The following is a 22,478-nucleotide window of genomic DNA, read 5'->3' on the forward strand; positions in this document are numbered from 1 at the left end:
TAAAAAAAAAAAACTGTTTATTGTTTAACAAAATCACAAGTGGTTAAATGATTGATTCCCCTTAAAATTTATTGAACCTCACTATTATCATCCAGCCAGGGCAGATTGGATTTGGGTACATTTTAGTTTTGCTTTGCAAACTTTTTCAGTGTCAGAAACAAAGACACATTAATGCTGGATAATTATCACGTTCTGAAAGCTGAAACTGTCTCAGAGAGGCAGAAGCACTGAATCCTTGATAACTATACAGCTGCTAAAAACTAAAATCAAGGTATTCATGCACAAATGTCCATACAAATCTTGTACATTTTCTCTTTTAAATTACCTTATTCAGCTACATATTTGCTTTTTTTTCTGTGTATGTTATTTTTAGAATAACAGAATAACTGCATTTTATAGGGATCTGTATGTAAAAGCAAAACACAACAAAATTAATTCAACAGTAAAAAGACTGAGAAGGCAAATGAGTTGCAAAATATAACCCACAATGACAAAGTGGCAACACAGTCGCTGAGGAAAGGCTGGACGGTTGTAGCACAATAAGTGAGAAACTACTGTTCCTGAACAAAATGGCAAAATAACAATGTGGCAGCACGAAAAAGCGATGTGCTCAGAAAGAAACACTTTACGTGTAGCTGCACATGTGAATGTGGTATTACAGAGAAACATGGAGATTTGATGGACAGCACATATTTCCATCTACCTGTGGGGGATCTTTGCCTCGGGAGGGGGACGGAGCGCTGCTTGATGAAGCCAGAGAGGTGGGGCTGGCCTGTGGGGGCCCTTCCTTACGGGACGGGGGGATCTTGTCTAAACCGTTCTCCCTTGACGAGTACGACTGCACGCTGCGGGGGGACGATGGGTCCTGAATGCAAAATGCAATAATGTATTAAATATGACAAAAAGAACAAAAGACATAGCTCCCGTTTCATTTTTTATATGTAATTTGATTTTGTCCGGTTTTGAAATTGTTTTGCTTTGTTTCATTGTTTGTCGGGGTCGGTCCACTGCGCTCACAACAAACCAAAGACTGCTTAGAGTAAAAACTAAACGATGCAGCTAAAGTTTGTTATGTTTTAAACAAGACTCAGGTTTAAAGTTCAGGAATTTCATTGCAACCTTTAAAGAAAATGCTCTTTTTGGAGAAAAACCAACAAACAAACTGAATGAGATTCTTTTTACTTCACTGAAGCCGCTTGTTTATGATTTAACACATTTTCTAAAGCATTTTGAAGCAGCTGTAGATTTTGAAGTCCTATTTTCACCTGAGGAAAAACTTTCGTAAGTTACCTCAAAAATATAGCAGTTCTTATTAACCTGGACTCATACATGTTTAACTGTCCATTAACACACATATCTCAGGTAACTTAGGAACATGTCTTTCATTACATCTTCCTCTCTGTCTATATCCTGCAGTTACAGAGCCTGCTGACAATTCACTGATGTTCATCTTGACATGATCTTCCAGAGCATTTTACTACAAGATAGGAGGTTTAGACTGAAACTATGACCCGAGCTCAAACCCTTTCCATTTTATGGAGGCTGTTTAGACTGCATGTCAGCCTGAATATAATCTCCAAGTACCTTAAAAGGACTTTAAGCCTCAGTGGATTCTGAACATTCTAACATCAAAATTACATATTTTTCCAGCATCAAACTTGTAGACTTTTTTTTCTTGTAGAAGTATTGGATACAGGATCCACAAGAGAAAAAAAGGACAAGAAAGAAAAAACAACAAAAAACTTTTACTGCTTTTTGGCATCTGGGCAAAACATAGAGAGTGTCCTTTTCCAGACCTGCAACTCTTGTGTTAGTAATTGAGATTTGAGTGTCCTTTGTAAATCACATTTCTTTGATTTAAGAGTCATGATCCGATTTGTAGAAATGACTAAAACCTGCACTTTTATTGCAGGTTTTAGTAACTTCAGATTCAACCTGAATCTGAAGTTGTCAAGAGTCCAAAAGGAAGCAAAAAGCATGTTCAGTCAGTAATTTAACAACCTAATTTCAGACAGACTCAAAGCTAGAACAGAGGTGTGTCTTGCCAAATCAGAGATAAATGTAATAGAAATACATATCAAAGTAAAAAGCACAAAATTCATTAAGTATTACTTGATTTTTAAGACATTAAAAAACTAATCAGATAAATTCCTCTTTTCAAGACATTTCAAAACAGAGTAAAATGTTGCCTTAATTCTATTTTTCATTTGTGCAAATGTGAAAACCATATTTTTCAGGATTGTACATGCATGTTTTATTTATTTTTTATGTTTAACACCGCAGGCTGCTTGAACTGCAGCTCAGATTGTGCACCTGTATGCGTTGAGCATGCATGTGCGTCTAAATGAGGTCAGGCAGAAGCAGAGGCGGGCATCATTATTCCTATTCATGTAATTCTGCTGGCTGTGTTTACACGTGGCATGCTGATGAAAGCGGTCAAGTGAAGCAAACAGAGGCCGGCGGCCGCCTACTAACCTCATCTACCACCAAATTATCATCGCTCTTATCCGCATCGCTGCCCTGCGAGAGAAAAGGGCATAATAAAAAAATATATATACTCCTAGGTTATCTGCTGTATGCAGAGAGCATAGACAAACAAACTTGACAGGAAGTAAAGATAAACAACAAGCAGTACAAATGTAATCAACCCTTATACTATTGTAACAGTGTATGGTAAATAAGGCTCAAATCAATGACTTTCTACTTTCAAGCAACATAATTGGCTAAAACTCACTCGACTATGTGATCTTCCACAGTTACTCCAAGAAAACAGTACAGAGAGTCAGAACTGTAAATATTTTAGGTAGAAAGAGGGCAGTTCCCCAAAGTCTGCTGGTTTTCCACTGCACAAAGACACAGTGTCTTTTATCTGACTTGAATTGGAGGAGTTGGGTGAAACTTTCCTGCAGTTACTCAAACATTTAAGAGTGTTATGAAAGTGTCCTCACATAGTCTGTCATGAACTCCTTCTCTTCAGCTTTCCTCTTCTTGCCGTTGCTGAGGTAGTCTGTTGGGCGCCCCTTGTCCCCGTTGGAGAGGGAGCTCTGCAGAGAGGGAAGGGTTAATAGGGCAAAAATAGTGAGCGTTTGTACACGTGAGGATGAAGGATGGAGAGGAGGAATTATACAGAGGAGGAGATGAAGCAAGGAAGTACAGAGGAGTAGGAGAAAGGGCGTGAGGGTGGAAAGGGAGGAAGAGGGTGATAATGAGGTGAGGGGGAGTGCATAAATCATGTCAGGCTCATGAGCTGCAGAGATGAATGTGAAAGAATATTAGGCTGCATCGACTGGCCGGCCCACTGAGGGAAGCAGCGGGAGGCAGAGTTTTCTTAACAGCAGTGCAGAAGATGGGAGAGGGAGTGAGCTAAAGTCAAAAGCTGAAAACAAATGTGAGCACATTGTGGAATAACATCGCTCCAAACAGGAAAGTTTCAAAACACGGTCAAAGAGACAGATGTGACCTTGTGTTTTTAACTTTACCCGACTAGTTTTAGAATATATTTTTTCACACATTGTTAGATTATTTTGTGCAAATTTTAGCATCTAGCTCCTCGACAACTACACAAATCAAGTTCTGTATGCAAAGATAGAATAAAAAAAATTTTGAGAGTTAAATTTAAGCGTAAATGAAGTGGAAAAAAAGACAAAACGGACTTTGAAATTGTATAATATAAAAGCTTATTTAAAGGGACAAAAATATTCTGTGTATTTCCTGAAAAATGTTTTGACCCTTTTTCATGCTACAACCATAACATCTACGTGACAGACCAATAAAAAGTTGTGTATGATTATGAAGTGGAGGAAATGTGATATATGGCTTTGCGTTAAATATTTATCCTCCTCAAAAGATTCCACTACCACCAATTATCTTAAGATGATGGTTAATTTGTGAATAAAACCTCTTGGTGTGGAAATGAGTAACGGGAGAAACAATTTCGCTAAACGGTGTGTTGTTCCATCACATAAAATTTCCATAAACTGAATTTGTAGTTTAATGAGGCAAAATATAGAAAGGTTCAAGGATTTTAAACACGTTTCTGAGGCAATGTAATGAACTTTTAAATCAACTTTTTGTCTAACATTTTATAGATATAATAAGCAGGGGTGACATTTTAGCTCTTTTTTAACTCCAGCATTTGTGGAAAGAGTTCCCCAATTGAGATCAGGATTCCCACTATGAAAATTAGTGGAACAAAACAATGGGAAGGTATGATAGTGCTTCATACAAGTGATCATTAGTGAGGTGGGGGTGTAATTTGCACTCACTGGTCCGGCTTCCCGGTCTGTTCAGGTGAGGAATAAAACGTCCATCACATCCAGGAAGCGTGCAGCAATGCAGTAAGGGCGAGAAAGGACAAAGAAATGCACATAATCATAAAGTTATTTACCGTAACTTCATACAATGTGCAGAAATATCCCCAAGGAGTATTATTACCAGCAACTATGTCTAGGTCCTGACAGCGCTCCAAAGGAAAAATCAATCAGAATTCAACCACACCAAGATTTAATGCTTACTCTCCTCCTACATCAGCATTGTGGGTTTTTTTTTTTTTTTGCTTCAAAAATGCCGTCTGGCTCCTGCCTGAACATTGGATTCATCAACACTCTAAGCTCTGCAACACAAAAAGAATGTCACGCCTCATTTAAAGCGTACCTCTGTGGTGCTCTGCTGCAGCGGCGGAGGCTGCCGCCGCCGCCTCCAGGTGTGCCCTCTCATCTTTGGCTGCAAGCTGGGCTCCCAAAGCACCGGACAGGGCCAGCAGGCCGGACCCTCCGCCAAGTGCCAGACCGGGGTGGGGCAGTCCTGATGGGTGTGGGCCGACTGGCAAACCCTGGGCGTGCTGGGAGAGGTGCTGGGCCTGAAGCTGCTGCTGCACATGGGAAAATGAATACAAACCCAGAGAGCAAGAGAGAAAGAAAAGACGAGAGAAACTTGGGTGACTTACAAGGAGTGGAGGAAGTGGTTTCACTGGAAGTAATTAAGAAGAAGAAAAGGAGGAAGGAGGAGGAGGGAACTAATTGCTGCGATGTGCACATAAGGAGAAATGCCAAGGTCAAAGCAGTGGCACAATTAACAGCCCTGTGGTGAAAATTTTGATTAAAAACAAAATTTTGATTAAAGTTTTGAAATAAATAGAAAGGAAAAATGTTTCAATGTTTGCAAAAATGCCAGCAAACATTTAAATGTACTTATTTTGGGAGCATTCACGTTTCTTGAACTGATGCTCGAGTGAGGTCTGAAATCAAATCTGCGTTTTTGATAAACATAGTTTGAAAACGAATAATGTGCCGATGAAGTCAGCACATTTTAAAATGTAGCACATGCCAACAGGTTGGCTTGTGCTACAAAACAAAAAAGAAATAAGGAGGAAAAACGAAATATGGGAGTATAAGGTACACACGCTCTGAGGCAGAGGGGGGAGCCCACGTACCCCTATCGAAGCATTTAGCTCCCCCATGGTCACCTGTTTGGCGCGCTCCATGGCCTGGACCACCTGCTGCTGGTGCTGCAGATCAAACCAGAACGTCAACCAGTCAACTTACAGTCAGATAACTTTACATAAAAACAGGAGCATTTACATAAATTAAAGCATCATCAAAATGATAATTAATTTCAGAAGTCCAATTCAAAAAGTAAAGCTCGTTTATAAACTCATTACACGCGGCGCAAAATTCCAGTCTTCATTCTGTTAGTTTTGATTATTATGGCTTTCAGCTAATTAAAACCCAAGAATAGAAATAACATTTGACTAATTAAAAACAACAATTTTAACAAAAAAAATTTCTGCCCATATTATGTCTTAAGCAATCAAGGAGATGGTTTAGCCATCTTAAAGAAAGTAAATTACAGCAAGTTAAGCTAGCTGCTCATAAAGACCATTCATGGAAAGTTAAATGGAAGGAAAAAGTGTGGTAGAAAAACCTTTTTAGGCAACATGGACCCGGTTTGAAGGATTATGAAGCACAGCATATATAAGAGCTTAGGGTGGATTCACTAGGCATGGAAAAAAGTTTCAGTTTGTTCTTCAGCAAACACAGACGTATCCACGACATGGACTAGGACCACAGCATTCCTCCCGGTAAACCAATCATTGGAAATCAGAAGCATCTTAGTGAAGACAAGGAGATGAAATACTGGTTGCAAAAGAGGTTCAAAGTCTTAATTTTACACAAAAGCAAACCTCTGGAGGAAAAATGCAAAGGAATAGAATCCACGTTCCTTTAGGTGCAGTGTGAAGTTTCCACATCATTTCATCTGCTGGTGTCGGTTCACTCTGTTTTATCAAGCCCAAAGTCAACTCAGCTGTCTACCAGGAAACTTTAGAACACGTCACGCTTCCATCAACCGGCTGGTTTTATAGAGGTACAATTTTATTTTCCAGTAGTAGCTGGTACCCACCCCAAACACACACACCCAGAAGCGCACACCCCCACACACACGCCGCCTGGTACCAAAAGCTGGTTAAATAACAGTGGTGTTCCCGTTTCTGATTGGGCAGCAAACTGACCGGACCTGAACCCTGTAGAGAATCTATGGAGTAAGATGAGGAACACCAAACCCAACAGTTCAGACAGGCTGCGATTAAACCAGAGCTTCTTGAACGCCTCAGCAGAGCTACAGGCTGATCACTTCCACGTTACGCAGCACCAATGCAGTAACTCATGAAAAGGAATCCCAAATATGTACCGACTCTGTATTAGATTTATTTAGACCAACTTTTCTGTACATCAACCTTTACTGCTCTTAAGTATGACTATAATTTTATTTGAAAATAAAATTGGGGTTTACTGTAATTTGCTTTAAGCCGTAATCTCTAAAATTAACAGAAATAAACGCTTGAAATGCTGCGTTTAATGAAAACACCCAAGTTTCCCTTTTTCATCTGAATTACTGAACCTTTAAATTTGTTGAGATGTGCTTCAATGAACACATGACAACTTAAACAATTAGTGTAGAACGAAACCCTTCGATGAGCATCTTTTCTTAAAAAATATTGCTCTTTGGTCTAAATGGAGGCACACCGGTCTGTCATGTCCATCTGCAGTTCTGTGTGTGTGCGTGCATGTGTGACAGATATTGATAAATGTGGGCATGGCCACTTTTGTGTGGGTTCCTGTCACAAAGTAGAGACGGAGAACTGAATGCAGAGTGTCGGCGTGTCAGGGTGTGTGTGTATGTGTCCCACCTCCTGCGTCAGAAAGGGGATGAGCTGAGCACATATCACGTTCAACCGCTTGGCAATCTCTGTCTGAAAGAGCAAAAAAAAAAAAAAAGATACTGTCACTTTGATGAATAAACACACAAACAATCACACCACCAAGACAGAGCATGTACACAAAGAAACGCACACACATGCAGACGTGAAGGTTACACGCACACAGAGTCTTGGCCTGCTTCTCCCAGGGCCGGAGTGGTAAATATTTCAGCTGCTTACATCTGGTCCATGCAAATGGAAACTCTGCCAGAGAGTTTGGCTAAAATATTCATGGACAGCATCTGCTGTGGCCACAACCAGCCCACACAGAGAGGTTGTGTGTGTGTGTGTGTGTGGGCACAAAGACAAGAAGAAAAGACACAACAAACCCCATCTTGTGTGTGTCTCTGCATGTCTGTTTTGTCTCTGTGTGTTTGCATTTATGCATGTACAGTTTTGTGAGTGTGTGTTCCCCGTTCGGTGGAAGGTTTTTGGGTTTGAAGGTCTCTTCTTCTTTGTTCTGTGGGTGTGTGTGTCTGCCAGGATACACTCTAAAACATCGCCAGCAGCAAACTTTCCCTCCATTATCCCTCCATTTATCCATTCTTCCTTACCATCCGGACGGTTATCACTGTGGTGTTAGCTCTGACACACACCAGCATGTTTGGTGGCTGGTCCAACGAGGCCGTTAGGGCCAGTAATGATATGCATGCAGAGATCATGACAGCATCATTATGGCTGCAGGCTGTTTATCTTGTTGACAGCAGCTACTCTTTGAAGTTTGTGTTTGTGTGTGGGAGAATGCATGCGCATTTCCACCTCCACACAAACACACACCCTCAGCCTCCCTCTCTTAAGTGATTTATTGATGCTGGACTGAACTCCTCCCCTCCTTCCACCTCCCTCCAATTCTTTTTTTCCCTTACGTTCCTGTCTCATTGCTCTGACTAGCCTCATCTCTCCCCATTGGACTCCCAACCCCTGCCCTTCTTCCCTCCATTCTCTGAATCCAAAAGCCTCCCACCCCCAGGGAGACACAATGATTTCTTGTTAGAGAACTTCAGCTACTAAATGACATCTTCAGGAGAGGGGGAGAAAATGGAGAGAACATGAGCAATCTACAGGAGGAGAATAGAAGGGTAGGATGAAATGGGAGAGGGGAAATGAAAAGAGGGGGTGGAGGAGAGAAAAGAGGAGGAATGGGGGCACAGTGGGTTGAGGAAATGACTGTCGAAGGACGGATGCGTTTGAAGGGGAGAAATGAAGAAAAGAGTAACAGAAGAAAGGCGGAGGAGGTGGGGTGGGGATTCAGACTGGGTGGAGGCGGGAGGAGGGGAAAGGCAGCAGTGGCGGCACGTCAAAAGCGAAGAGATTGAGATGGCGAAATGAAGAAAGGGAGCGGAGAAAGATAGAGAGTAGACAGCAGGAAGGCAGTGACCTGATTTAAAGTGAAATTCAGCATGGACTGAATGTCTGCGATGGAGGCCCAGGTGGAGGAGGGGATGCAGACAAACAGGAGACGGAGAAATCAATGAAGCAATGGAGAGGAGAAGAGACATGGAGAGTGTAAATAATAATAATAAAAAAAGGAGAGATCAAGAAACAACAGCATTAAGAAAAAAGGCAGAAAGATGGGGGGAGGAGCAGTGCAGGAATGACAGGAGAAACAAACAGGGATTAACGATGAGCAAGAGGGAAGGGCAGAACTCTCCTCTAGCTGTGGTGGAGAAATGAATTCTGTTTGTGGATCTTATTAACGCCTCCGCAGTGCAAACATGCTCTAGAAGTCCTTCAGAAAACCGAGATTAGCAGTAGAGAAAGAAAAGCACACTTTTTTGGAAAAAAAGAGTTGCTCAGAGCTGAGAAGGATGTCAGTCAAAGGATAAAAGAAATCAGAAAAAAAACATACAGTTTTAGGAGAAACGGAGCAAAGCAGCAGACCAGGAGATGACTCACCTGTTTGTGCATTTCGATGTTAAGGCCGTAGGACATTTCATAATACTGAAACAAAAAGGAGAAGATTAGGAGAAGATCATAATTATACAAAATAAAGAATAGGACCGAAATAATTTTTTGTGCTGAATGGTTTTTAGATATGAAGTGGTGATTATTCATTTACTGCCAAAACAAAGATGCCTACAGTTTCATCGTTCTAGTTTAAAATGGCCATAAAACAGAGTTAACAAAGATATTCTTTTATTGCCAAAAGCTTAGATTAAAAAGCCCAAGATTAACAAAGAATCATCAACGTAGTTGTAAACTGTCACAGTAAAACACATTCCCATCAGAGCTTAACTCCAAAGATGTGCTCAAATACCATTTAATCTTTACCAATATGATAGTCATTTTGTGCATCAGTTATAGCTGCACAATATCTTGATTTGCAAGCATCACTGAAATTTCAATATGCATCACAAAGGACTGCTATGATGCAATATCTAGTAGGCCAATATGCGTTAAGGGTCTACATACAATATAAACTATGCAAGTCAGACGGGAGTTAGCTGAAGAGCAAACAGTCTGCTGATGTTTCTGCTATGATAACTAAGGTACTTTCATCCAAGCTGCATTTTTGTGATGTTGTATTAGATACAAACACTTCGTGAGCATAACTGCGCAGCAGACAGGAATAGGACAGACGCAAAGGAAAACAAATTAGACTTTAACAACCTCACCGCCAGCACAGTCACAGAACATTTTGAGCCTCCGATCCCAAAAATGACAAAAAAAATAATCACTATGTAGTAAAACAGGTGAGTGCTCATTTCTACAAACCTTTATTAGGCTTACCCATAAGACAACAGGATATTAAGGAAAGAGATTTTGTGCTTTGCATAAGTCTGTCAATAATGATCAAATCCAAAACTGCTCCAAATAAAACTACAGAGAAAAAAATTCAAACCAGTGGAAACTTTTTGCTGCCAGAGACATCCGACTGCAACCACATGCACTCTGAGGTGCCGTATATCCCTAAAAGCACATCGCCACTAATTTAACCTCGACTGCTGAAGTCAGAGGCACTGAAGCAACTCTAGTGTCACTTCAACCTAAGCCAGAAATACAAATTGATGCACTGAAATTGTGGTTGGACAAACTACAGTGATAATCGGGTCTAATGTGAGCCGCTGGACCGCTGCTTTTATCTTAAAGCATGAGGAGCTGCGAGACACGCCGGAGGAGATGAATGCCACGGAGATGGCTGAGGATGCCTCTCTTTCCTCAGAGATGGACAAAAAGGAGAACATTTTAAAGTCAGATGCTTTGAAAAGTGACAGGCTGACATTTGCTTTTCAGTGAGGCTGGTAGTGGAGAGAGGAGATTGGCAGTGGAGCAGCCAAAACAGGCTGGCAGGCTGGAAGAGGAGATGGCAGGGGTCCCCTGTCTCCAGATATTTCTCCTGGCAGTCAGCATTCATATTCGTGTGTGTGCGTGAGTGAGTGGGGTGTGCGTGTGTGTGTGTGTTTGTGTTTCAAGCACAAGTCTACAACTGTGTGGGCGTGTTCACCTATGTGCTTTGCATGCTTTGGTGCGAGTATGTTTTAAATCAAGCCATGCGAGTGAGCACACACTCCTCTGTCTGTGTGTGTTTGCCTCTAAGCCTCCATAAAAGATGCCTTCCCTGGCAGCTCCGCCTAACAGCTCTTTGCCAAGTTTCGCCTGTTGCTTAGCAACATCCAAACTACTCCAAATCATCAGCCGGCAAAGAAGAGCCGATGCCAGCTACCATCTCCTCCCCCTCACAAGCTTAGACTCCATGCCAGGATTGCCACATAGCTGTTTTTTTGGAACAGCAGGTTCTGGGCAGCTCGCACTCTGTCAGCTGTGCTGCTTCTTGGCTCTGATCACAAGTAAATCAAGACTTGGCATGGGGAGGGCACGGCAGACTTAAAAATCAAAGATGGACCAAGGGTTTTGGCCCCTTATTCATACAGAAAAAAATAATCTACTGCTTGAGTACATGTCAGAATATTTGTTCTTTTGTGCATTTTTTGCCCCTATGATTTCATGACATTGCTCTGGAAAACTTCAGCGCCATAATTGTGGCAACAATGCAAATCAACCCAAGTGAAAACTTTTCTTCTGTAAAATGTAATACACAGAAAATAATTAGATATCAATAATAAAGTGCAACATAATTCAGAATGTGAAAATATTGAGGAGCTGCCGATTCCTTGTATTATTATAGTTCTCCTCATTTTATGAAAACCTGTTGTTTTATCACTTTTAAAAACATGGACTGCAGACATTATGTGAACCATGCATGAACATATTGAAACTGGCTTGTTTGAACTTAGTACAGCTCTCATTCCAGTACTGTGTGTCCCAACCTCTTTATCTGACAGCAGCAAGGGCAACAAACTTCGAGGAACCAATCCATGTATGCATGCAATACCAACGACAACAACTCATTTTAGTATAAGCAACACATAACATGTACTTTAACACACTTTTTACAGTACTAAAAAACAAAGAGGGATAATATTTAATATTACACTTATGTACTTCTCTCATAAGTGTTTTAGTCCTTCCAGGGACTATGGGTGTCAGAATTTAAACTCAGAGCTGGTGCCTCTGTTTTCTTCAACTCTTATTTAGTTGACTGGAAGCCAAAAAGTTTAAGTAACACTTTTTGTATTGCACACATACAGTTAATGTTGTAGTTTTTCATACACCATTGTAAAGATTACTGCGATTAAACGCAGCTCTAGATGGGATTATCATAACACACACAAACCTTTAAGTGACAGCGTGCTGACCAACTTCAGGGAACTTTGTTCAACAAATTACTAATCTAATCTTAAAATCCTGTTGCTACATCATTCATTAGTTCATCTATAAAAAAAAAATTCTGGAAAATAAACCTACATACATGCAATAAAAAAAAGATTCACATCTTTGCCATATAGTAACATTGTGGATTATGATTACATTTTTTAAAAATGCTTAGAACTACTACTGCTGCTCTGACAGTATTTGGAATAATCTTTTGAAACAAAGTAAAACTGCTCTAAATGCTGGATCATAACATTGATTTTGTCTGATAAGCAGACAAAATAATTGCATGTGCATGCATTTTCCAATTTGAAATTTCAATCTTTAATTTTTTCTTTGGCTATGTGGCAAACAGTTGAAAGCGATTTCTGTGACTTGGCACTGCATTTGTTTTTGGAAGAGGCGTCTCACCATAACGTAGTGTCTTTGGATCTCGGTCTTCTCCGTGGCCAGTTTCTCACACTCCAGTTTCAAACTGCAACAGAGGAGAGCAGAAAACAAACTGTTTGGTGTATCATCCTCCGAATAAAAATACACAATGCAATTAGCGACATAACAAATTACTCCTCCAGCCCTATTCTCATCCCCTCCCCTTTACACTTCTGTCCCTTCATCCCTCACTGGGGAGGAGGGAGCAGGGTGACTGGAGTGCTGACAGCCCATTATCACCTCAGAGCAGAGCAGAAATAGACAAAGTCACGCTTGGAGCCTGAAACCCAGCCAAGACTGCAGGGAGGCACATCCAAGGTGTCTCTTTGCTCCTCGCACTTCCTCCCTCTCTCTGGACAACTTTCAGTACATCCATGGACCTTCTTTCCCATTTGACTGCTTTCCTAATTATCTGCAAACCCTTCTGTCTTAAGTGTCAATTTGCTCCTCATTCACATTGAATTTTTAATTCAAGTTGTAGCTTCAGCTTTAAGTGGAGCAAATAAGAAAATCAGAGAAGAAAAGATTTGTTTTTCTTTCTTGCATCCAAAGCTGCTGTCCTGCAAAAACTGGACCCATAGTTAGGCGTTTCCAGGTCCAGACCCATAAATTCGTCCCCTTTACGTTTCCTGCTCATTCTCCCTCGAAAATAATTCTCTGCTGCACCCCACCTCCAAGCTCCCTCCCAAGCAAGCCAGTACATTTGGGCCCTTGGCAGTTTACACCAACTTGTTTGCAGGTAGCAGATTGATTGATTATGTGGGGGTAAGTAACAGGAAGGTGGGGGCGGGGGGTTGGTTGTTGTTGCAAAGAGGTGGGACACTGGAGGTGGGTGGAAAGAGGGTCGTTTGGTGGGAGAAAATTAGAATATGATTAATACCGCAACATTACCCCCAGCCGCAACAGGTAATAACGTCCCCGTCCGCTCCCTTCCTCTAGTGCCGCGTGCGCACATGCTCATAATTGACTCATTTATCATTGCCAGCCAGTTGAGCAGACAAGGGAGGTGAAGCAGAGAAGCAGGACGACAAGTAAGGAGGAGGTGGTGGAAGAAGTATTGCGAGAATTAAACCCCACACCCACTCTCCAGATTTTATTACAGTGGAATTGGCTTTCTTCAGGATTTTCTCACAGCTGGGCTGAGAACTGGTGAAACGGTTTGTGTGGAGCAACCAGTTTCTTTTTCTTTTTTTCCCCCCAATTTATAACATTAAAAAACTTGAAACGCTTTGACTACTCCCCCAACTTCACATATTGAGCACACACTGCTCTCCATCTAAATAATGCAGAAGTTACAAATATTTAAGACGACAACTTACTGATGTTACTAAATATTTTAGTACACTTAATTTTTCCACAAATTAAATCCAAGGAAGAAAAATAAATCATATTTAAAAATGCACAGAGAAACCAGGTGTTTTTACAAACTGAGATTAGGCTGACTGAGAAACGTAAATGGTAAATGACTTGTGCTTCTTATCAGGTTCTTTGGATCCCAAAGTGTTTTACTCTACATTCATGTCATACTTCATTCACACATATATTCACACACTGATTGTGGCAAGCTACTGGATAGTAGCCACCGCTGGGGCAGTCTAACAGAGGCGAGGCTGCTATGCACCAGCGCCACCAGATTCTCTGACCACCACCAGCAAGCAAGGCGGGTGAAGTTTCTTATCTAGAGACAAATAGACACAGGGAATCGAACCAGAAACCCTCTGATTGTGGGACAAACTACCACTGTCTCCACTGTTGTCCCATGTATCACAATATAAAGAGTTTGACAGATAATTATTGATTAGACATGAGCGTTAGTCACCTTTCTGGTTTGTTCAGTTTCCTGTTGAGCTGATATACTCATTCACTCAACACTGTCAATTTATTTTTAAGCAGTTATGAGACACAGAGGTAAAACCTGAAACTGCTGCTGCACAAGTCACTCAACAGGTTGTTGCTAGATAACCAAAGAGGAGGTGAGTTAGTTGATGCCACTCACCTAGCTTAGCTGGTTATGAGAAGTTGAGACGTTCCTACATCTACATCCCCCAGAGTGCTGTGGGGTTCTGGACCGGAGTTCAGTGAAATTATTGAACTTTGTATCATATTTTCTATTGATATTGATCCTGAATCTATAACGATATATTACTTATTGCTGAGCATTAGCCGAGATGATACTGTAAGTTGTTTAACCATCCTTAATACATGATATTTAAAGCTCAGAATGCATTTGGTGTGGCTAAAGCTCTTATTGTGATTGTCTACCCTACTGAGCTGTAAAGTGGAGCAACTGACCCCTTCATTTTTGACTGTCCTGCCGAGTATAAAGACACCATGATTTTAATGATTGTAGTGCAACAGTTCTAACCACCAGCTAACATCATACAAACCAGAACCTTCTACACAGCGCAAACGTCCAACTAAACGATCACTTAGTCACCAGATAGTTAGCTGCCAGAGGAGGGGAAAACTTTTTAGTTTCTGTCACTACCATTATAATTAACATGATTATTTTAACTCATTTTAACTGGTTGATGAAGCAGAATGAAAAGGACAAAAACCAAACTAAAGTGTCTGCACAGCAACACCGAATTAAAATGCATAGAATGTGTTTTATAAATGATCCCTGAGCTCTATGCTTTGGCAGATTGTCAACACTTTGTATTATTCGTAGGCTAAGCATAGCACAACAAAGTTGCTCTGTTTTATCATTTTGTCTAGCATGGCAGAAGCTGGATTTGGAAATGCTGACAGAATGTTTTTGGAAATCTCTTATATAGAAAGTACCTGCATCCTCAAGAACATGCACACACACTCGTGTGCATGTTTAAAATGTCCAATGTCAAAACCCACTTGATTCAGCACATTTAGTTTCTAGCTAATAAATCTTAACATGAGTCGTAGACAGAAAATCTCCCTTTATACCTGAAAAATTTGTGTTTGGCACTGGACAACAGCTTTAGAAAGCTGCACTGCTAATGTATAGACATCCACCCACAGACTGACAGCTCTTCTGCTTAGGAAAAGACCTGCAGGTTGCACCAAGAAAGCAATAACCTTTCCTCACAAAATGGACTTCAAGGAATGAAATTACAGTGGGAGTGTGTAACCATTATGTGACTGTGGGAGCACAAAAGATTTAGATGGAGGGAGTAAATGAGGGAGAGAGAGGAAGCGAGAAGCAAGTAGGAAGTAGATATTTCTTGTTGTAGTGATTGCCTGTAATAATTAGTGTTTGGCAGAGCACCATTTACCGAGAGGAGGGAGAGAAGTTCCAGAGAACGAAGAGAAAGACAGCAAATAGGGGATGAAACTAGACTGAATGAGCGAGCAGGACAAAGACACAAGAGTAGATATGACATGAGTGTGTGTGTCTGTGGTAGGCTTGGACGCTCCAATCTTTCACTGGCGGTGACAGGAGATAAGATGATCAGCTGAATGTGCTACAAATCTGCAGGCAGCCAGACAGCTCTGTCAGTACCACACAGCAACTATACACAGACACACACACTATGGGGGCATCAACAAATGCACGCGGATAGTCACAATAGCATCATGCAGAATATAAACACAAGCACATAGAAACTGGGCAAAAATTAGAATATATCAAGTATATATAGAGCCAAATAGACAGAGAGCTGCTAAATAAACAGCAGAGAACGCCCACATGCATTAATGAAAGCCTGCAGACAGAAGCAGCTAATTCTATTCCTTGAGAAAAAAGTAGTAAACATTTAAAATGGTGCATTCAGTAAGAGAAAGAGATCCCATGTTAATTTGAAAAATCTTTTATTTTATTTTCCAAAAGGGAATTTTCTATATGAAGACGTTTGTCTGGCATAAATAATTGGACAGTATAAAGGAAAACAGGAGCCTGTAAATGGTGTTGCAGTCAAAACCACCTAAACCAAGATCAAGTTAAGAACACACCCAGATAAGACCAAGACTTTAATGTGGCTGACCAAACCAATAAGATTATTTTAAAGACACATCTGTAAATCACACATTTCTATTGATTTTCTATTTATTTATTTATTTATTTTAAGAAAATCTGCCTATTCCAACTCATTAGCAGACTAATTGGTCTTCTAACTTTTCACTCACGTACACTGTGACGTTTACTTGTGTGTAAGCAAATCTCAATTAAATGCCTCAAGTTAAAAACAGACTAAACAACTCTCAACTAAATACATCTAATTAAATATTAACTAAAGGTAGAGAACTGAGAGGAGATAAGTGAAAATGTAGGATTCAACAGCATCCTCTCCTAAATATAGTACAAACAAAAAAAAAACATCTATTTGTCCTGAAAATTTTTTCTTCTCCATGTTCTTTCATCCTTCATCTTCCCATCATAAGCATTTAGGTGGCAATGTTGAAAACCAAGAAATTAAATAAAAATAATAATGGTCACATATTATTCAACACTGTCCATATGCAAGGTTGTAATGAATTTTGCCTCATTTGTCAAATCTGCCCAGGGTAGGCATGAGCTGCCTTGAGTTTCCAACAGTTTAACCTTGAGTAAAAATGCCAGGTTTTCATGGTATAACAGTATTCATACCACCATAAAACACAGTATCAAAAACAAATCTCATTCCTTTTGTTTGAAAAGCAGGAGAGCAGCAATTATCCATACTACCATTAAAATACAGCGTGCAATTCTTTTATCCTCAACAGTTCTTATTTTTGATCATTTTGGTTAAAAAAAATATTGAATTAACTTAGAAATTCAATAGCAGTGACAAAATAATGTCTCTTCTGTAGTTCTGCTCTTTAAAGAGAAACATTGGGTTGAAAAACAAGCAGAGAATAGCTGGTCTTTGGTTTCCACGCTCAAACCAGAAGAGTTTTTCCAACAACCAAATTTGTCACAAAATGTGATAAAAACTGTAGTAGCCCTCTTCCATCCCTCTCACCAGCAATGCACAGAAATAAGTAAGGCAATGATAACACTGGTGTACTCTATAGTACCATCCAGTCACTCCAGTATTTTATCAAAAGAACTTTTAACCATTTGAACGGAACGAGAAACAACTTAGCTGGTGTGAAACTGTTCTTTAAACACGCAACAATCCTCAATACCAACTGGACAATGTCTCGTCAAAAAGGTACCAGAACTTTCATCAGTTTTTCTCATGAGATACATGCTGGAGGTCTTTAATTCTCCAATATATGTGTGGGTTTTCTTTGTGTACCCTTGGGATTTTCCAGTCAAAAACACACATGGTGGGCAAATTGGCAGTCTAAATTGACATTGATCAACAAGTCATGTCCACTTGGCTGCAATGGCCTCCTGTGAGCTGTTTGCTGGGACAAGTTCCAGCCCTCCCTGTCTCCCTGAACAGGACAAAGCAGATGGCAAAGAAAATAGATGGATAAGGTGCTTTGTGTCAACTCTACAATCAGACAGATTTTGAGCTTAAAACTTGGCACAATGTAAGTATTTTGAAGAATTTGTTCCATCAAATGCTTAAAAACTCATGCACAATTCTGCAGTGCCTGTTCAATCTGTGCTTTGTGTGTACATACTGGACTAAAGCTCCAGTGCTGAACAACAATCCCCAGATGTCAAGTATTAAAAACTGGCAACAAGTGTAGGGTTAGCCAATTAAACAGAGAAAGAGGAAAAAATGCTTTATTTATCTTTTTTTGAAGGAGTAAAAGATACAAGAACCAGTTGGTATTAAGAATAAAATGGCATTATATGAGCTCTGGAGCAAAAACAAAAAAGAAAAATGTTGATTTAGGACCAAGCATGGATCAGTAAAAAACAATATGTTAACCGTGAGTAAAAAAGTCATGGGTTCTAAAATTAAACTATATAATACGATCAAATAGATTTATTAAAAACCACTTACAAGCTAGCATGTAGCATGTCAACTGTAGTTTTAAAACAGAAGACTCCTTTCACAAAATACTAAGGCAGAAATCTGGCTCCTTTTTGGTGAATTAGTTTACTTGTATATGGGCAAGCCAACTTTGAGGGTCAATGGAGTAATTAAGTCAAAGTATAGTTTGTATGAGCAGACCTTTGCTGGATTTAAAGTGTAAACAAGACTCTAAAATCACAGAGAAGAGTAAGAAGGTGAGATATACAACATAAATTTAAAGCCTTTGCTCATCTACCAACAGAATTGCAACATCAAGTTCATCCATCTCCATTTTAAAAAGGACATAGAGAGAGTTCCGACATATTTTACTTGTAGTGTTAATTCCAATGTCGAATAATTTCTATATTTTGCAAGAGAAAAAAGGTTCACAATTCAGCTTTTCTGTCAACTTTAACTGTAATAGACTTTAAATTACAGATCTCTGCTTTTGGTCGTCTGTGGTACAGTGAGCAAATCCTCCTGTCAAGTAATTTAAAAGGTTTTTTAATGCTTGTTGAAATGTTTTACAGCCTTTAGGTTCTAAGGCACAAATAAAAACTGCAACTCAATAAAAATATGGATCAATGAGTTTAGAGATCTTTAATTCTGTCCTCAAGAGTAACCACTGTAAAAGTATCAGAAATTAAAGACCATAAGTTGTTATAAACCTGATTGTGATCTTAATCCAATGTGTTGATGACGTATTGGTTATTGCTTTGTTGGTGGAAGTTTGCTTTTTTTTCTCTTGGCGTAGGATGTATTTTAACCTTCTTTTCCACTTACTAAGGTAGGTAAACAGAATATCAGGATCAGAACGTGTCGCTTAATATTTTGCAGTGACAGATTAACACATTTGAGTGACTTTACTAATGTTTTAGATCAGAGATGCTAAGATACCAAAGGAGGAATGTTTTGTTGACCTAAAGCCACAGTTTTCAGTCCCAAACAACATATTCTTCAAGGAGCTGTGTTATCAAGAGCCCCTTCTCCACTGACACGCTAGTCGGTTAATGTCTAGTTCAGTTCTAGCCAAGTTGGGTGTGTCTCCATCGGCAGTGTGTTCCTCATTATGTGGGCGTGAATACTGGCAGGAACGTGGGTGGGAATGTCGGAACGTGACTCTATAAGAGCTGTGGAGGTCATTTTCACATTTACCCTCATCGGCTAGTTCCTCCAAACATTTCTTGGTATGTGTGTCTGTGGCACACATACCGCCAGGGGCAACCGTGTCTGTTGCCCCTGGATGGGGCAACCTGGATGGGGCAGGTTGCCCCATCCAGTTGACACTGAATGCGCTTTTCTGCAAGTACCACCATCTTCGCTTGTCCAGGAACGTAAATCCATGGCCCAATTAATGAATGCAATCGCTTGCCCTCAACACCTGAATTGGCCTGGCTTACGCCACCCCTGAGGTGGTTGAGAAAGACTGGATGAACCGAACAGGTTCTGCAAATTGAGACAAATCTGGCCAAAGCTGACTGGAAAAAAAGAACCACTTAAAGACACACCTGTGGAGAAAGGGCTTAAGTCACTTTCCGCACAACTATAGGCAAGAACCTCTGCAATGTTTCCGCTTTGCCGTTTCCCATAAGCACTCATGTAATCAAGTTCTGTTGAAATGGCAAAGAGGAAGCACTCCTTAGGAATTACTGCTGCTGTATGTACAACCAGTTTTTCCGGGGTAAAGCAAGACAAATGAGCCAAGTTAAGTTCTCATACTTAAGGAAGCTTATCTCCAAAATTTAGATTTCAACAAACTATAAGAGATGAAGTAGTGGCTAGATGTTGAAAAGGGCCTGAGTGTATAAGGATAGCTGACTTGCCCTAATCTTTTGGATGAGTAGATTAATATATCTATATATATATATTTGTATACCTAGTTGGTATACTGATATATATATATATATATATACATACAGTATATATATAAATTAGTATACAAAAATGAAAAAAATAAATAAATCAGAACTTCTTGAAGCAGGCATTACCTAGCTTATGCCTTGATACCAGTTAATTTCAACCACTTTAGTTTATTTTTAACATAATTTGTACTAATGAAGAAGAAATGATTAATCGATCGACATGATCTTAAAATGACACAGTCAGTGCATGGGTGGTTACAACTGCCTTGTAGTATTTGAGCAGAGAAGAGTGGAGGAGCTCTTTAGGGATGAGTGGCAGCATATTAGAGGTAAGTGGAGAGCCTATCTGACTCTACAGAGCGCACACACACAGCATAGTGCTCGCAGTCACCAAGAACAACCTGTGTGTGTTTGCAGAGACTGAAAATTACAGTAATGAGAGCTCTGTCAGCAGCTCCTCCTGCTTCCCTTCAGTTTGCTGATTACAGCCTGTTTGGATAGTTGAAACACAACCACACACACACTCCCACATACAGGAGTAGTTGGCCCACCAATGACCCTTTAATTAATTAACTCTTCCCTGTCTTTAGCCTAGTTGGTAATTTTTCTCCCCATCTCAGAGAAACAAAACATTAATTTAGAAATTTGCCCTCTGACATAACCCTTGCCACACACCCAGTTAGACACACAACTAAGTTGCAATCCATCAACCCTAATCCCTCCACTGACTCTTCTGCTGTCTAATCCAACATCAGAATATAAACATCTTCCTTGAAGCAAAACAACACAACCAAGCTCTGCTGTTTCAGGACAACATCTATTTGTGTGAAGATAATTGGAGTCTGAGTACATGCATTAGACTGAAGTGTACATGAATAGATCAGTGCGTCTATTTGTGTGGGCATTGGGGTCATGTTGTGCCTCCAGGGTGAATTGTGTCCATGTGGGTCTGATTACATGAAGGTGCAGTCTGCAATCAGAGATGCAGCTCTGGGATACAACCTGTTGGATTATACAAGGCCACTGCTAATCCTGCCAACTGCTGCTGGTCTTTTCTAAAACTGGAGCCAAACCGAAGTCATGGTCGGTTGGATAACTTATATCCAACAGCCTCTAAGAGTTACATCGCTAAGGGAAGAGTCGAGGGGTATTGTTGAAACAACGACTTTTCTTTTTACAACATAATGGATGTTTTATGACCTCTGAGCAGCATGTGGCTTGAGATGTTGACATGCATGACTGGGCTACTTGGTGATTGAGCAAAAAAACATATAAAGCCCTCAGTCTGCATTAAGTGATGCAATATAACTGTACTGGATTTTTACTGCTAATTAATGAACAGTCAAATATTTGGAGTAAAGCTTAAAATCATCAGCTTAAGATCTTAAGGATCAAAAATGGGAATGTGTTAAGACAGAAAGATACAAAAAAGACTCAAATTTAGCATCACAATAGGCAGAAATGAAACTAAATCTTTAACTTGACACTTAAAGACACAGTAAGAGCAGCACTGTCAAATGGAACCGTTTTAGTACCAATTTAGTAAAAAACTGGTATTTAATGTTAAAAGTTCAAGAAATAGCTTACTCTCATAGAGGACAATTCACTGATTTCCAAAAGGAAAAACATCTTAGAGCCCTTTAGCAGACACCAGGAAGGTTGAACGCTTTACAGCAAAGCTGTACTGTTTTATCGTTTGAGCTTAAGTCTTAAGATAACTGTCTACGCTTTATGGAATACACAGGGAATACAATTCTTATACTTGTGGTGTTCAAGTATAAAGATGCTACAGATCATTTAAAATGTTAACCAAATCATTTTGGTTTTATTTAAAGAGTAAAATCCTATTTGAAACAACTGCTATGAGTAAAGGGCCATGCAGCTGGATAGACTGAAGGATAAATGAGTGGACAAACAGATTGATGGACAGATGGAAAAAGGTTTTAGATAGACAATAGGCAGGAAACTAGAAAATATTTAAATGAAAATTCATATTATTCCATAATGGGTATGACCCATTTGGAGATAGAAACCCACTGCATTGCAAATGATCTTTTCTTGAAAAGTGAAGCAGCTAAAAACATCCTGAATTAATGAAAGGTGGAAAAGACGCAATTCAAGTGGCATCTTTTCCACTTCCTTATTGCATCAGTCCCTTTTTGTTGACCCTGTTCAGTAGTTTTCTTAGAATATTGATCAAAATCGGAATTAGCAGTTTAGATATTAAAACTAGAAATAGTATTAGCCAGGAAAAGCCCAACTGGTCCAACAGGCACAGCATATTTTATTAGAGGACAGACTAGGCCCTAGTCTCAGTTTTGTTGAGTTTACACTTCAGCTTGTGGCGAG

General features: G+C 39.9%; 1 protein-coding gene across 7 annotated transcripts in view; it reads right to left on the reverse strand.

Moving 5' to 3' along the window:
• Positions 1 to 22,478, reverse strand: part of tle2a (TLE family member 2, transcriptional corepressor a) — a 50,109-nt gene that overhangs the window by 6,660 nt on the left and 20,971 nt on the right. For 3 of the 7 annotated variants that reach the window (XM_028026792.1, XM_028026785.1, XM_028026787.1), the window contains 9 exons: positions 12,380 to 12,443; positions 9,152 to 9,196; positions 7,187 to 7,249; positions 5,402 to 5,506; positions 4,654 to 4,870; positions 4,266 to 4,282; positions 2,949 to 3,044; positions 2,476 to 2,520; positions 704 to 865 (listed from right to left, as the gene is read on the reverse strand). In XM_028026792.1, the coding sequence (XP_027882593.1) occupies positions 704 to 865; positions 2,476 to 2,520; positions 2,949 to 3,044; positions 4,266 to 4,282; positions 4,654 to 4,870; positions 5,402 to 5,506; positions 7,187 to 7,249; positions 9,152 to 9,196; positions 12,380 to 12,443 (814 nt within the window). The remainder of the gene's footprint in view (positions 1 to 703; positions 866 to 2,475; positions 2,521 to 2,948; positions 3,045 to 4,265; positions 4,283 to 4,653; positions 4,871 to 5,401; positions 5,507 to 7,186; positions 7,250 to 9,151; positions 9,197 to 12,379; positions 12,444 to 22,478) is intronic. The other 4 variants (XM_028026788.1, XM_028026790.1, XM_028026791.1 and 1 more) reach the window with 3 other exon arrangements.

Source organism: Xiphophorus couchianus, chromosome 9 (genome assembly GCF_001444195.1).
Source record: "Xiphophorus couchianus chromosome 9, X_couchianus-1.0, whole genome shotgun sequence".
Classification (NCBI taxonomy): domain Eukaryota; kingdom Metazoa; phylum Chordata; class Actinopteri; order Cyprinodontiformes; family Poeciliidae; genus Xiphophorus; species Xiphophorus couchianus.